Source organism: Oncorhynchus tshawytscha, linkage group LG16, assembly GCF_018296145.1.
Source record: "Oncorhynchus tshawytscha isolate Ot180627B linkage group LG16, Otsh_v2.0, whole genome shotgun sequence".
NCBI classification, from domain to species: domain Eukaryota; kingdom Metazoa; phylum Chordata; class Actinopteri; order Salmoniformes; family Salmonidae; genus Oncorhynchus; species Oncorhynchus tshawytscha.
Genome location: NC_056444.1, coordinates 5,409,945 through 5,424,944, shown reverse-complemented (window position 1 = coordinate 5,424,944; position 15,000 = coordinate 5,409,945). Strand labels below are relative to the sequence as shown.

Genomic DNA, 15,000 nt, shown 5'->3' with positions numbered 1-15,000 from the left:
ATGACGTAGCATGTTTGAATGACGTAGCATGTTTGAATGACGTAGCACGTTTGAATGACGTAGCACGTTTGAATGGCTAAAAGATGGACGATCTCTGAATTATTGCACAAGTAATAAAAACAACACACTTGCTACTAGTGTTTGTTGTTAGTCCAACTGCCAGTCGGTTATATTGACTCAAAGTCAACCTCTTTCCTATGCCATGGCAGGTTCACTACCACTCAAACAAACACTCTGTGCGTTCCAAATCGCATGCTATTCTCTATATATTGTAGTGCACTACTTCTGGTGAAAAGTAGTGCACTATATAGGGGATAGGGTATCATTGTGATGCATGTTCTAAATTCCTAAGTCATATTGGACAGTTCATAAAGAACATCGTTATGGGGGGTTCAAGTCCTTTTAAAGTCTTTGGATAAATAAAGAATATCGTTATGGGGTGTTCAAGTCCTTTTAAAGACTTCGGACAAATAAAGAACATCGTTATGGGAGGTTCAAACAATCACCTTTGGTAGCAATTACAACTGTGAGTCTTTCTGGGTAAGTCTCTACGAGCTGTGAGTCTTTCTGGGTAAGTCTCTAAGAGCTGTGAGTCTTTCTGGGTAAGTCTCTAAGAGCTGTGAGTCTTTCTGGGTAAGTCTCTAAGAGCTGTGAGTCTTTCTGGGTAAGTCTCTAAGAGCTTTGAGTCTTTCTGGGTAAGTCTCTAAGAGCTGTGAGTCTTTCTGGGTAAGTCTCTAAGAGCTGTGAGTCTTTCTGGGTAAGTCTCTAAGAGCTGTGAGTCTTTCTGGGTAAGTCTCTAAGAGCTGTGAGTCTTTCTGGGTAAGTCTCTAAGAGCTGTGAGTCTTTCTGGGTAAGTCTCTAAGAGCTGTGAGTCTTTCTGGGTAAGTCTCTAAGAGCTGTGAGTCTTTCTGGGTAAGTCTCTAAGAGCTTTGAGTCTTTCTGGGTAAGTGTCTAAGAGCTGTGAGTCTTTCTGGGTAAGTCTCTAAGAGCTGTGAGTCTTTCTGGGTAAGTCTCTAAGAGCTGTGAGTCTTTCTGGGTAAGTCTCTAAGAGCTGTGAGTCTTTCTGGGTAAGTCTCTAAGAGCTTTGAGTCTTTCTGGGTAAGTCTCTAAGAGCTGTGAGTCTTTCTGGGTAAGTCTCTAAGAGCTGTGAGTCTTTCTGGGTAAGTCTCTAAGAGCTGTGAGTCTTTCTGGGTAAGTCTCTAAGAGCTTTGAGTCTTTCTGGGTAAGTGTCTAAGAGCTGTGAGTCTTTCTGGGTAAGTCTCTAAGAGCTGTGAGTCTTTCTGGGTAAGTCTCTAAGAGCTGTGAGTCTTTCTGGGTAAGTCTCTAAGAGCTGTGAGTCTTTCAGGGTAAGTCTCTAAGAGCTGTGAGTCTTTCTGGGTAAGTCTCTACGAGCTGTGAGTCTTTCTGGGTAAGTCTCTAAGAGCTGTGAGTCTTTCTGGGTAAGTCTCTAAGAGCTGTGAGTCTTTCTGGGTAAGTCTCTAAGAGCTGTGAGTCTTTCTGGGTCTCTAAGTCTCTTTCTGGGTAAGTCTCTAAGAGCTGTGAGTCTTTCTGGGTAAGTCTCTAAGAGCTTTGAGTCTTTCTGGGTCAGTCTCTAAGAGCTGTGAGTCTTTCTGGGTCAGTCTCTAAGAGCTGTGAGTCTTTTCTGGGTAAGTCTCTAAGAGCTGTGAGTCTTTCTGGGTAAGTCTCTAAGAGCTGTGAGTCTTTTCTGGGTAAGTCTCTAAGAGCTGTGAGTCTTTCTGGGTAAGTCTCTAAGAGCTGTGAGTCTTTCTGGGTAAGTCTCTAAGAGCTGTGAGTCTTTCTGGGTAAGTCTCTAAGAGCTGTGAGTCTTTATAGGATTAACCAAATACTTATTTTCCACCATTATTTGCAAATAGATTTCAAAGCTTATTTAAGTCAAAATTGTAACTAGGCCAGTCAGGAACATTCAATGTCTTCGTGTTAGTAAGCAACTCCAGTGTAGATTTGGCCTTGTGTTTTAGGTTATTGTCCTGCTGAAAGGTGAATTTGTCTCCCAGTGTCTGTTGGAAAGCAGACTGAAGCAGGTTTTATTGATACACCATCTAAAGTGTAATTAATAACTTCACCATGCTCAAAGGGATATTTAATGTCTACTTTTTTAAATGTTTTATACCCATCTACCAATAAGTGCCCTTCTTTATGAGGAAATGGAAAACCTCCCTGGTCTTTGGGGTTGAATCTGTGTTTGAAATTCACTGCTCGGCTGAGGGACCTTACAGATAATTATATGTGGGATGCCGATATGATGTAGTCATTCAAACATCACGTTAAACACTATTATTGCACACAAGAGTCCATGCAACTTATTACGTGCCTTGTTAAACACATCTTTAGTACTTATTTAGGCTTGCCGTAACAAAGAGCTTGAATACTTAAGACATTTCAGCTTGTCATGTATAATTAATTTGTAGGGGAAAAAAAATGTCTAAAAAACACAATTCCCACTTTGACATGATGTGGTGTTTGTGTGTAGAGTCCAGTGACACACAATCTCAATTTAATCCATTTAAAATTCAGGCTGTAACACAACAACATACTTGAGGGCACTGTATCTTTATCATATACAGTGGGGCAAAGAAGTATTTAGTCAGCCACCAATTGTGCAAGTTCTCCCACTTAAAAAGATGAGAGAGGCCTGTAATTTTCATCATAGGTACACTTCAACTATGACAGACAAAATTAACATTTTGTTTCCAGAAAATCACATTGTAGGATTTTTAATGAATTCATTTGCAAATAATGGTGGAAAATAAGTATTTGGTTAATAACAAAAGTTTATAGTGGCTGACTAAATACTTTTTTGCCCCACTGTATAGACATATTATTATCACAGTTAATTCTATTTTACAAAAGATATGTGTAATATAGCTAACTATAAGTAATATAAGTGTATTTGCATGTGTGGCATGAGGTGCCCTGATGATACAGATACATCTAGTATGCAGAAATGGAAGTGATGGGTTTGAAATGGAAGTGATGGGTTTGAAATGGAAGTGATGGGTTTGTAATGGAAGTGAAGGGTTTGAAAAGGAAGTGATGGGTTTGAAATGGAAGTGATGGGTTTGTAATGGAAGTGATGGGTTTGAAATGGAACTGATGGGCTTGTAGTGGAAGTGATGGGCTTGTAGTGGAAGTGATGGGCTTGTAGTGGAAGTGATGGGTTTGTAGTGGAAGTGATGGGCTTGTAGTGGAAATGATGGGTTTGTAGTGGAAGTGATGGGTTTGTAATGGAAGTGATGGGTTTGAAATGGAACTGATGGGCTTGTAGTGGAAGTGATGGGCTTGTAGTGGAAGTGATGGGTTTGAAATGGAACTGCTGGGTTTGTAATGGAAGTGATGGGTTTGAAATGGAACTGATGGACTTGTAGTGGAAGTGATGGGTTTGTAGTGGAAGTGATGGGCTTGTAGTGGAAGTGATGGGTTTGTAGTGAAAGTGATGGGTTTGTAATGGAAGTGTTGGGTTTGAAATGGAAGTGATGGGTTTGAAAGGGAAGTGATGGGTTTGAAATGGAAGTGATGGGTTTGTAATGGAAGTGATGGGTTTGTAATGGAAGTGATGGGTTTGAAATGGAAGTGATGGGTTTGTAGTGGAAGTGATGGGTTTGTAATGGAAGTGATGGGTTTGAAATGGAAGTGATGGGTTTGGTGGAAGTGATGGGTTTGTAATGGAAGTGATGGGTTTGTAAAGTGATGGATTTGAAATGGACGTTGGGTTTGTGGAAGTGATGGGTTTGTACTGGAAGTGATGGGTTTGAAATGGAAGTGATGGGTTGGTAATGGAAGTGAAGGGTTTGAAAAGTGAAGTGATGGGTTTGAAATGGAAGTGATGGGTTTGTAATGGAAGTGATGGTTTTGAAATGGAACTGATGGGCTTGTAGTGGAAGTGATGGGTTTGTAGTGGAAGTGATGGGCTTGTAGTGGAAGTGATGGGTTTGTAGTGGAAGTGATGGGCTTGTAGTGGAAATGATGGGTTTGTAGTGGAAGTGATGGGTTTGTAATGGAAGTGATGGGTTTGAAATGGAACTGATGGGCTTGTAATGGAAGTGATGGGTTTGAAATGGAACTGATGGACTGGTAGTGGAAGTGATGTGTTTGTAGTGGAAGTGATGGGCTTGTAGTGGAAGTGATGGGATTGTAGTGAAAGTGATGGGCTTGTAGTGGAAGTGATGGGTTTGTAGTGGAAGTGATGGGCTTGTAGTGGAAGTGATGGGTTTGTAGTGGAAGTGATGGGCTTGTAGTGGAAGTGATGGGTTTGTAATGGAAGTGATGGGTTTGTAATGGAAGTGATGGGCTTGTAGTGGAAGTGATGGGTTTGTAATGGAAGTGATGGGTTTGAAATGGAAGTGATGGGTTTGAAATGGAAGTGATGGGTTTGAAATGGAAGTGATGGGTTTGTAATGGAAGTGATGGGTTTGAAATGGAAGTGATGGGTTTGAAATGGAAATGGGTTTGTAAGTGATGGGTTTGTAATGGAAGTGATGGGTTTGAAATGGAAATGATGGGTTTGAAATGGAAGTGATGGGTTTGTAATGGAAGTGATGGGTTTGTAGTGGAAGTGATGGGTTTGTAATGGAAGTGATGGGTTTGTAATGGAAGTGATGGGTTTGAAATGGAAGTGATGGGTTTGTAATGGAAGTGATGGGTTTGTAATGGAAGTGATGGGTTTGAAATGGAAGTGATGGGTTTGTAATGGAAGTGATGGGTTTGTAATGGAAGTGATGGGTTTGTAATGGAAGTGATGGGTTTGAAATGGAAGTGATGGGTTTGTAGTGGAAGTGATGGGTTTGTACTGGAAGTGATGGGTTTGAAATGGAAGTGATGGGTTTGTAATGGAAGTGATGGGTTTGAAATGGAAGTGATGGGTTTGTAGTGGAAGTGATGGGTTTGTAATGGAAGTGATGGGTTTGTAATGGAAGTGATGGGTTTGAAATGGAAGTGATGAGTTTGAAATGGTAGTGATGGGTTTGAAATGGAAGTGATGGGTTTGAAATGGAAGTGATGGGTTTGAAATGGAAGTGATGGGTTTGTAATGTAAAGTTCATGTAATATTCAGGAGGCATGGGTTTGGCCTGTGCTTACCATAGGCAGGTATCCCGTAGGGTTGTCCAGGCTGGGGGTAGCTAGCATAGGCTGAGGCCTGCTGCATTCCTGTGGTGTACTGTGTCTGACCGTACGCAGACATATTTTGGGATGAAGGAGTAGGGAGAATATGTGGATACGGTCTGCTATTTCAGAAAAGAAACAAGGAGAAGAGAGAGATAGAGAGAAATAAATCAAATGAAAGAGAGAAAGAAAGAAGAAAGAAAGAAAGAAGGAAAGGAGAGAAAGAAAGAAAGAAAAAAAGAAAGTTTGAGAGAGAAGGAAAGAAAGAGAGGAAGAGAGATAAAGAGAGAGAGAGGAAGAGAGAGAGAAAGAGAGAGAGAGGAAGAGAGAGAGAAAGAAAGAGAGGAAGAGAGAGAGAAAGAAAGAGAGGAAGAGAGAGAGAAAGAGAGAGAGAAAGAGAGAGGAAAAGAGAGGAAGAAAGAGAAGAAGAGAGAGAAAGAGAGAGAGAAAGAGAGAGAGAAAGAAAGAGAGAAAGAAAGAGAGGAAGAGAGAGAGGAGGAACATATTTGACCAAATACATAAAACCATAACAATACAGACACAGTCTTTGTGATTCTGCTACATAAGGTTACATAGTTGTCAGAAGCTCGTAAAGAGAGATACTAATTAGTTCAAGAGTAAGACTAGCACTAGGACAGCAAAATGAGAAGTATATGTCGCAAAGGACAAGATAATAATTACAACTGATTTTGTAAGTGCACAAACGACAGACATCCAGGCAAACAAAGCAGGTAGAAACCTCCACATCTCGCAGCAGGATCTAATTAAAGGAACCCAATGAAGTTGGGATGCCGTTTATTTTCTGAAGCTAAATAAAAGAAGCCTTACTTGGAAGGGTAAATCTGTGAGGAGAACTGGTGTGTTTGTCTTGGGCTGAAGCCACTGGTTCCAATAACTGAGAGAGAGAGAGTTGAAGAGAAAGAAGAAGGGGGGGGGACAAGTAAATATTTAAACATTAAAGATATAAGGTAAATAAAAGTAAATATTATCTTTCGCCAACAGAACTTCTGGATTCCTAGGAAAGTGTGATTGTTTTGCGTTACTCCATTTATTTCCCCAACCTTATTTAAGGTTTAAAACCCGGGGCGCAATAATGAAGGTAAAAACCCTGAGGGTTTATTCTGCTGACCAGCGTATATTCTGTGTCCCAAATGGCACCCCAAAATGGTACTTCGGCTGTCCCCATAGGAGAACCCTTTCTGGTTCCAGGTAGAACCCTTTTGGGTTCCATGTAGAACCTTTTCCACAGAAGGTGGAAACCCTAACCCTGGAACCAAAAAGAGTTCTCACATGGGACAGCCGAAGAAACATTTTTTGGAACCCTTTTTTTCTAAGAGTGTAAGGAATAGGGTGCTATTTGGGATATAGCCTCTGTGAGATACTTTGGCGCTGCCATGACGACAGCTAGGCTGGTGTAAACACACTCAGAATGGTCTGAATCAATGTGGGCCTGTTGCCTGGGGCCTGTCTCAAATGGAACCCTATTCCCTTATAGTGCACTACTTTTGACCAGGGCCCATATATAGGGAATAGTGTGCCATTTGGGATCCAAACCCAGGCTTCAAGGCCAGGCCAGGGACCAAATTGAAAGTGATTGCTTGTAACTAGCGCTACCACATTATCATTCCTTCATGAAACACAGGGCATATCACTGTGGATGCACTTCCTAATCAACGTTTTTCAACACAAACCTACTGTGACCAATGCTGCATTTTCACGTTGTCTTTGCACTTACTAAAGGCTATTTTAAATCGGTGCTTAGTGTATAGTTTTGAGTAAAAATCTTTAAAATAATTTCTTGTTAAAATAACACACCAAATGTAATGCAGTTACACTTTTTTGAAATGATAATAATTTTATTGATCCATTAATCATTAAAAACAATAAATACAGTTAGTAAATTTGCATCTCAGTGCTAGAGGCGTTACCACAGACCCTGTTTTGATCCTGGTCTGTATCACATTGGGAGTCCCATAGGGCGCTGCACAATTGGCCCAGCGTGCGTCAGGGTCAGGGTTTGACCCGGGGCAGGCCGTCATTATAAATAAGAATTTGTTCTTAACTGACTTGCCTAGTTAAATAAAGGTTAAATAAAAAATAAAAATCACTGAACCAGGTTCAAATGTCAACTGACATCGTTCTATAACATCTGTCTAATTGGACAAAAAAAAACAAAGTATTTAGTTTCCGTAGGGACGGGGAGGGGGATACTAAGGATGTGTCCCAAATTGCATCCTATTTTATATATAGCGCACCATTGTTGACCAGAGACTATGGGACTTTGACTATTATGGGCCCTGGTCTAAAGTAGTGCACTATATACGAAATAGGGTGCAATTTAAGACAAACTACTGTAGATGTCTGGCATGTAACTGTAATGGCATGTTATATGTAACTGTAACTGTAACTGTATGTAACTGTATGTAACTGTATATAACTGTAACTGTATATAACTGTATGTAACTGTATATAACTGTAACTGTATATAACTGTATGTAACTGTAACTGTATGTAACTGTAACTGTATGTAACTGTAACTGTATGTAACTGTATGTAACTGTAACTGTATGTAACTGTAACTGTATATAACTGTATGTAACTGTAACTGAATATAACTGTAACTGTATATAACTGTATGTAACTGTAATTGTATGTAACTGTAACTGTATGTAACTGTATGTAACTGTATGTAACTGTAACTGTAACTGTAACTGTATGTAACTGTAACTGTATGTAACTGTAACTGTATATAACTGTATGTAACTGTAACTGTATGTAACTGTAACTGTATATAACTGTATGTAACTGTAACTGTATATAAATGTAACTGTATATAACTGTATGTAACTGTAACTGTATGTAACTGTAACTGTATGTAACTGTAACTGTATATAACTGTATGTAACTGTAACTGTATATAACTGTAACTGTATGTAACTGTATGTAACTGTAACTGTATGTAACTGTAACTGTATGTAACTGTAACTGTATATAACTGTATGTAACTGTAACTGTATGTAACTGTAACTGTATGTAACTGTAACTGTAACTGTAACTGTATGTAACTGTAACTGTATGTAACTGTAACTGTATATAACTGTATGTAACTGTAACTGTATGTAACTGTAACTGTATATAACTGTATGTAACTGTAACTGTATATAACTGTAACTGTATATAACTGTAACTGTATATAACTGTAACTGTATATAACTGTAACTGTATGTAACTGTAACTGTATGTGTTTAATTATACTGGGTAGTGATGTTTAATTATACTGGGTAGTGATGTGATGTTTAATTATACTGGGTAGTGATGTTTAATTATACTGGGTAGTGATGTTAAATTATACTGGGTAGTGATGTTAAATTATACTGGGTAGTGATGTGATGTTTTATTATACTGGGTAGTGATGTCTAATTATACTGGGTAGTGATGTGATGTTTAATTATACTGGGTAGTGATGTTTAATTATAATGGGTAGTGAGGTGATGTTTAATTATACTGGGTAGTGAGGTGATGTTTAATTATACTGGGTAGTGATGTGATGTTTAATTATACTGGGTAGTGAGGTGATGTTTAATTATAATGGGTAGTGATGTGATGTTTAATTATACTGGGTAGTGATGTTTAATTATACTGGGTAGTGATGTTTAATTATACTGGGTAGTGATGTTTAATTATACTGGGTAGTGATGTTTAATTATACTGGGTAGTGATGTTTAATTATAATGGGTAGTGAGGTGATGTTTAATTATACTGGGTAGTGATGTTTAATTATACTGGGTAGTGTTGTGATGTTTAATTATACTGGGTAGTGATGTTTAATTATACTGGGTAGTGATGTGATGTTTAATTATACTGGGTAGTGATGTTTAATTATAATGGGTAGTGATGTGATGTTTAATTATACTGGGTAGTGATGTTTAATTATACTGGGTAGTGATGTTTAATTATACTGGGTAGTGATGTTTAATTATACTGGGTAGTGATGTTTAATTATTCTGGGTAGTGAGGTGATGTTTAATTATACTGGGTAGTGATGTTTAATTATACTGGGTAGTGATGTTTATTATACTGGGTAGTGATGTTTAATTATACTGGGTAGTGATGTTTAATTATACTGGGTAGTGATGTGATGTTTAATTATACTGGGTAGTGATGTTTAATTATACTGGGTAGTGATGTTTAATTATACTGGGTAGTGATGTGATGTTTAATTATACTGGGTAGTGATGTTTAATTATACTGGGTAGTGATGTTTAATTATACTGGGTAGTGATGTTTAATTATTCTGGGTAGTGAGGTGATGTTTAATTATACTGGGTAGTGATGTTTAATTATACTGGGTAGTGATGTTTAATTATACTGGGTAGTGATGTTTAATTATACTGGGTAGTGATGTTTAATTATACTGGGTAGTGATGTGATGTTTAATTATACTGGGTAGTGAGGTGATGTTTAATTATACTGGGTAGTGATGTTTAATTATACTGGGTAGTGAGGTGATGTTTAATTATACTGGGTAGTGATGTTTAATTATACTGGGTAGTGATGTTTAATTATACTGGGTAGTGCTGTTTAATTATTCTGGGTAGTGAGGTGATGTTTAATTATACTGGGTAGTGAGGTGATGTTTAATTATACTGGGTAGTGATGTTTAATTATAATGGGTAGTGATGTTTATTATACTGGGTAGTGATGTTTAATTATACTGGGTAGTGATGTTTAATTATACTGGGTAGTGATGTTTAATTATAATGGGTAGTGATGTTTAATTATACTGGGTAGTGATGTTTAATTATAATGGGTAGTGATGTTTAATTATAATGGGTAGTGAGGTGATGTTTAATTATACTGGGTAGTGATGTTTAATTATAATGGGTAGTGATGTTTAATTATACTGGGTAGTGATGTTTAATTATACTGGGTAGTGATGTTTAATTATACTGGGTAGTGATGTTTAATTATAATGGGTAGTGATGTTTAATTATAATGGGTAGTGATGTTTAATTATACTGGGTAGTGATGTTTAATTATACTGGGTAGTGATGTTTAATTATACTGGGTAGTGATGTTTAATTATAATGGGTAGTGATGTTTAATTATACTGGGTAGTGATGTTTAATTATACTGGGTAGTGATGTTTAATTATAATGGGTAGTGATGTTTAATTATACTGGGTAGTGATGTTTAATTATAATGGGTAGTGATGTTTAATTATAATGGGTAGTGATGTTTAATTATAATGGGTAGTGATGTTTAATTATAATGGGTAGTGATGTTTAATTATACTGGGTAGTGATGTTTAATTATACTGGGTAGTGATGTTTAATTATACTGGGTAGTGATGTTTAATTATACTGGGTAGTGATGTTTAATTATAATGGGTAGTGATGTTTAATTATAATGGGTAGTGATGTTTAATTATAATGGGTAGTGATGTTTAATTATACTGGGTTGTGATGTTTATTATACTGGGTAGTGATGTTTAATTATACTGGGTAGTGATGTTTAATTATAATGGGTAGTGATGTTTAATTATAATGGGTAGTTATGTGATGTTTAGTTATATGTGATGTTTGGCGGAGGTGGAAAAGATTACCATATATTGCTGACATTCAACATGAGTTGGATACAGATCCAGCTGAGGAAACCAGATCATTCTACTGCTCTGCTATTCACACATTATATTTTATTTTACGCAGCATGCAAACACACACACGGGTCCCCTCCCGTCTCACCTGATCCTGAGAAGCTGTCTAGGGAGGCGTCGGCTACTGGGGTGGTGATGTCACTGCTGCTCATTGGTTCTGTTTTAACTGGGGACAAAGACAACACACACACGGTCAGCACACACACACACACACACACCGTCAGCACACACACACACACACACACACACACACCACACACACACACACCATCGGCCCACACACACACAGTCAGCACACACACACACAAACGCACACACACACACACACACACACACACACACACACACACACACACACACACACACACACACACACACACACACACACACACACACATACCAACTGACACTATGACTGGTGAGTTTAGTAGTTTGGGATGTCTTTGAACATACACCCAAAACTACACCGGAACTACAGCCGGAACTACAGCCGGAACTACAGCCGGAACTACCCCGGAACTACAGCTGGAACTACAGCCGGAACTACAGCCGGAACTACAGTGGAGCAAACTCAGTGGAATGTGCTATAAACAATACTGTGGTGAAATGCAGGAGGGGAAATATTTGACTAATATTCATCACAACTTTTACATTCTGTTCTTTTAGACTAGAGCCTAATCATTTTTTTCTAAATGGAATTTAGAATAATAATGTTTGTTGGAATAATTTTAGGGATCATCTACATGTAATTACATGGGATTAAAATGAAAATAAAACATAACGCTCCTCAGCGTAGATTAGAATAAATTAGATTAAATTACAATAAATTATCTCTCAACACACATTTGAGGGAAATAAAACATTTGCCTAATTGTTAATCAATTAAACCAACAAAGAGACCTTCCTCATTTCAACCTGTTGACTTAACTATGAATAAAAACCAAACCATCATTCAACCGCTCTTCTATGTACTGTCTATTCGTTTGTCCCATCCACAGTTTGATCATACACTGTTACAGCAAGAATTCAACAGTAACAGGCAAACTACAGCCCGTCAATACATTTTAATCCATCCATCAATCAAAGTAATCAATCAATTAATATATAATTAACATTATATATCCAATTAACATAACATAATAATTCATGGTCACTAATTACTGTATGGCTTACCCCATGTTATAATGTAGCGTCAAGGGGGAAAGAAAGATAAACACAGTCAATGGATACTGGTGTAAAATGGCCCCTGCATGGAGAGGGAGTCAGTCTGCATGGACGTGCAAATACGATTGAAATGTCAAGACAATATAATGTGTATAAAATCTGTTTTAAGAACTGTAGCGAATGGAGCGTGACCCCCTGCCCCGCTGAGCCTCTCAGAGTTATAACACTGATGGCTCAGTGGAGAGGATTTTACAGTTATCTGACAGCTAGGGAATCTTTGAAATCAATTCATTTCACATCAGGCAGCAAGCAGGCTTTGGGATGGGAAGGGGGGGGTGATATAGAGAAGAAGAAGGGGGCAAAACAAATTCACATCATGTGGGTAAAGGGAGTCATGCTCGGTGTGTCTCTCATGTTTTTAAAGAAGCTTTTCCCTGTCGTGTTTTACTTTGATCGTTCTGCTGAGGAATTGTTGACGAGAGAGAGGGAGGGAGAGAGGGAGGGAGAGTATGAGGGAGAGAGGGAGGGAGGGAGAGAGGGAGGGAGAGAGGGAGGGAGAGAGGGAGGGAGAGTATGAGGGAGAGAGGGAGGGAGGGAGAGAGGGAGGGAGAGTATGAGGGAGAGAGGGAGGGAGAGAGGGAGAGTATGAGGGAGAGAGGGAGGGAGAGAGGGAGGGAGGGAGAGAGGGAGAGTATGAGGGAGAGAGGGAGGGAGGGAGAGAGGGAGGGAGAGAGGGAGGGAAAGTAGAAGGGAGAGTAGGAGGGAGAGTGGGAGGGAGAGTAGGAGGGAGAGGAGAGTGGGAGGGATAGTAGGAGGGAGAGTAGGAGGGAGAGTAGGAGGGAGAGTGGGAGGGAGAGTAGGAGGGAGAGTAGGAGGGAGAGTGGGAGGGAGAGTAGGAGGCAGAGTAGGAGGGAGAGGGAGAGTAGGAGGGAGAGTAGGAGGGAGTGTAGGAGGGCGAGTGGGAGGGAGAGGGAGAGTAGGAGGGAGAGTAGGAGGGCGAGTGGGAGGGAGAGGGAGAGTAGGAGGGAGAGTAGGAGGGAGAGTGGGAGGGAGAGTGTTTTTGGAATAACACATTTAGGTAGGGATAATACAATACAGAGAAATAGGATGTGTGTGTGTGTCTGTGCACGTGAGTGTTTGTGTGTCTGTGCACGTGAGTGTGTGTGTCTGTGCATGTGAGTGTGTGTGTCTGTGCACGTGAGTGTGTGTGTGTGTGTGTCTGTGCACGTGAGTGTGTGTGTGTGTGTCTGTGCACGTGAGTGTGTGTGTGTATGTCTGTGCACGTGAGTGTGTGTGTGTGTCTGTGCATGTGAGTGTGTGTGTGTGTGTGTCTGTGCACGTGAGTGTGTGTGTGTGTGTCTGTGCACATGAGTGTGTGTGTGTGTGTGTGTGTGTGTGTAGGTATACTAGCTAATATAATGAGGGGACATCGTGGTGTAACACTGCATGCACAGACTAAAGGTCAAAGGTCACACTCAGGTGTTCACAGAGAAACACACGATAACCACCGTACTCATGAAACACAGCACGGAACAACGGCAGACAGGAACCAATCAATCAATCAAAACAAGGCAAGGTGTCCACAGGATCCATAACCCAGCCAGTCTCAAACCATGCTTCACACACTCAGCATAACACGAGTGCAACATTAACGCCATGAAAGGCACAATAGTTGAAGAAACTCTTAGAATTAAAAATAGATTTGTTATCAATTGAGAACAGTTAATTAATTGGGATCTTTTCATTTATAGTGGTATAAAAAAAAAAAGAGTAAAAGCACAAGATGTTTTTTTTTTCTTCTCTTTCTTGTTTTTTCTAAGTTGAAACACCAAGTATTGTCCTTTCATATCCACACCTGAACTGCACCGACCTGCAGCCGACTGTGAGCTAGTGCTTAACAACCAGTCAGCTGTGGTGAGCATTGTGATGTTATCACCTATATGGGAAACAGAGAATAGGATACATGACAATCTGACTTCACCGCGGCTCTACGACAGGCTCTTTGTCCTGCAGAGGACAAATTACACCCTACTTCCTACGGAGAGCACTGCTTTTGTCAAACAATCGGTCAAAAGTAGTGCACTACATAGGGAACAGGTTGCAATTTGGGACGCACTCACTCCCTAAACCACAAGAAAGCGTTATCCCTTTTTCCTATCAAGATGACATTTTTTTTTAAGGTAGACTTTGAAGCGCATGAGTGGGTTTGTAATAGCGCCCTGCTAGCGACGTAGGTTCAACTAGAGAGAGTGGTGGTTTGGGAGGACACAACAAGCCTACTCACCTGAGTCAATAGGGACATGTACAAACCACATGCAAAACTACAACCCATTTTCATACCATGCGCTTTTGAATAATTACATGGGCGTTTAAATATACTGCTAATAGTTCCTCTGTAAACACAGAGACAATAGCATCACATTTACAAAGCAGATCGTTTTCATATCGTTTTCATATCGTTTTCATATCGTTTTCATATCGTTTTCATATCTAGATCAAATACAAGGGGCCCTTTTTAAATTGTGTATTAAAACCAATGCAGTAAGTCTACAAGCCATCGGGTCACTAGTAGTTTCCCATGTTATTCAGAACTACAGAGAAGTAAGACTGGAGGAAAGAAGTGGTACCACGTTTTCATTTGTTGACTTCACCTTTTTTGAAAATGGAAAACAGATCGCGATTTTCAACGGGGCACCTGGAGACGTTTTATTGCCATTCAGGCATTTCACAACTTTAGCAGATGCATAAAATGCTACACAAAAAGAAATAGCCTCCTCTCGAAGAGGTTAAAAAAGAAAAAGTCCACTCTTTCTCTGCTCTGCTACCCGCACAAACTTAAAGTGTACAACTGATGAAGCTACAACGCAATTGGTAGAATGGTTGTGATTACAACGGAGTGTATTTTCTGCACAATGATAATCACAACGTTTTCTGTGCAAACATCATTTCGTACCACAACCATTGTGTCAAGTTTAATGTTTAAATGTGTTACATCAGTATTTACCTGATTGTCTACAGGGCTCAGCCTATTCCTGTCCCGTGTCCTATAGTCCTATAGT

General features: G+C 39.4%; 1 protein-coding gene across 11 annotated transcripts in view; it reads right to left on the bottom strand.

Annotated features, from left to right (window-relative positions):
- eya1 (EYA transcriptional coactivator and phosphatase 1) overlaps positions 1 to 15,000 on the bottom strand; it is a 143,784-nt gene that overhangs the window by 106,841 nt on the left and 21,943 nt on the right. For 4 of the 11 annotated variants that reach the window (XM_042298698.1, XM_042298704.1, XM_042298706.1 and 1 more), the window contains 3 exons: positions 10,866 to 10,943; positions 5,950 to 6,016; positions 5,098 to 5,243 (listed from right to left, as the gene is read on the bottom strand). In XM_042298698.1, coding sequence (XP_042154632.1) covers positions 5,098 to 5,243; positions 5,950 to 6,016; positions 10,866 to 10,943 — 291 coding nt within the window. Of the gene's footprint in view, positions 1 to 5,097; positions 5,244 to 5,949; positions 6,017 to 10,865; positions 10,944 to 13,811; positions 13,878 to 15,000 lie in introns of all 11 variants that reach the window. The other 7 variants (XM_042298695.1, XM_042298703.1, XM_042298696.1 and 4 more) reach the window with 4 other exon arrangements.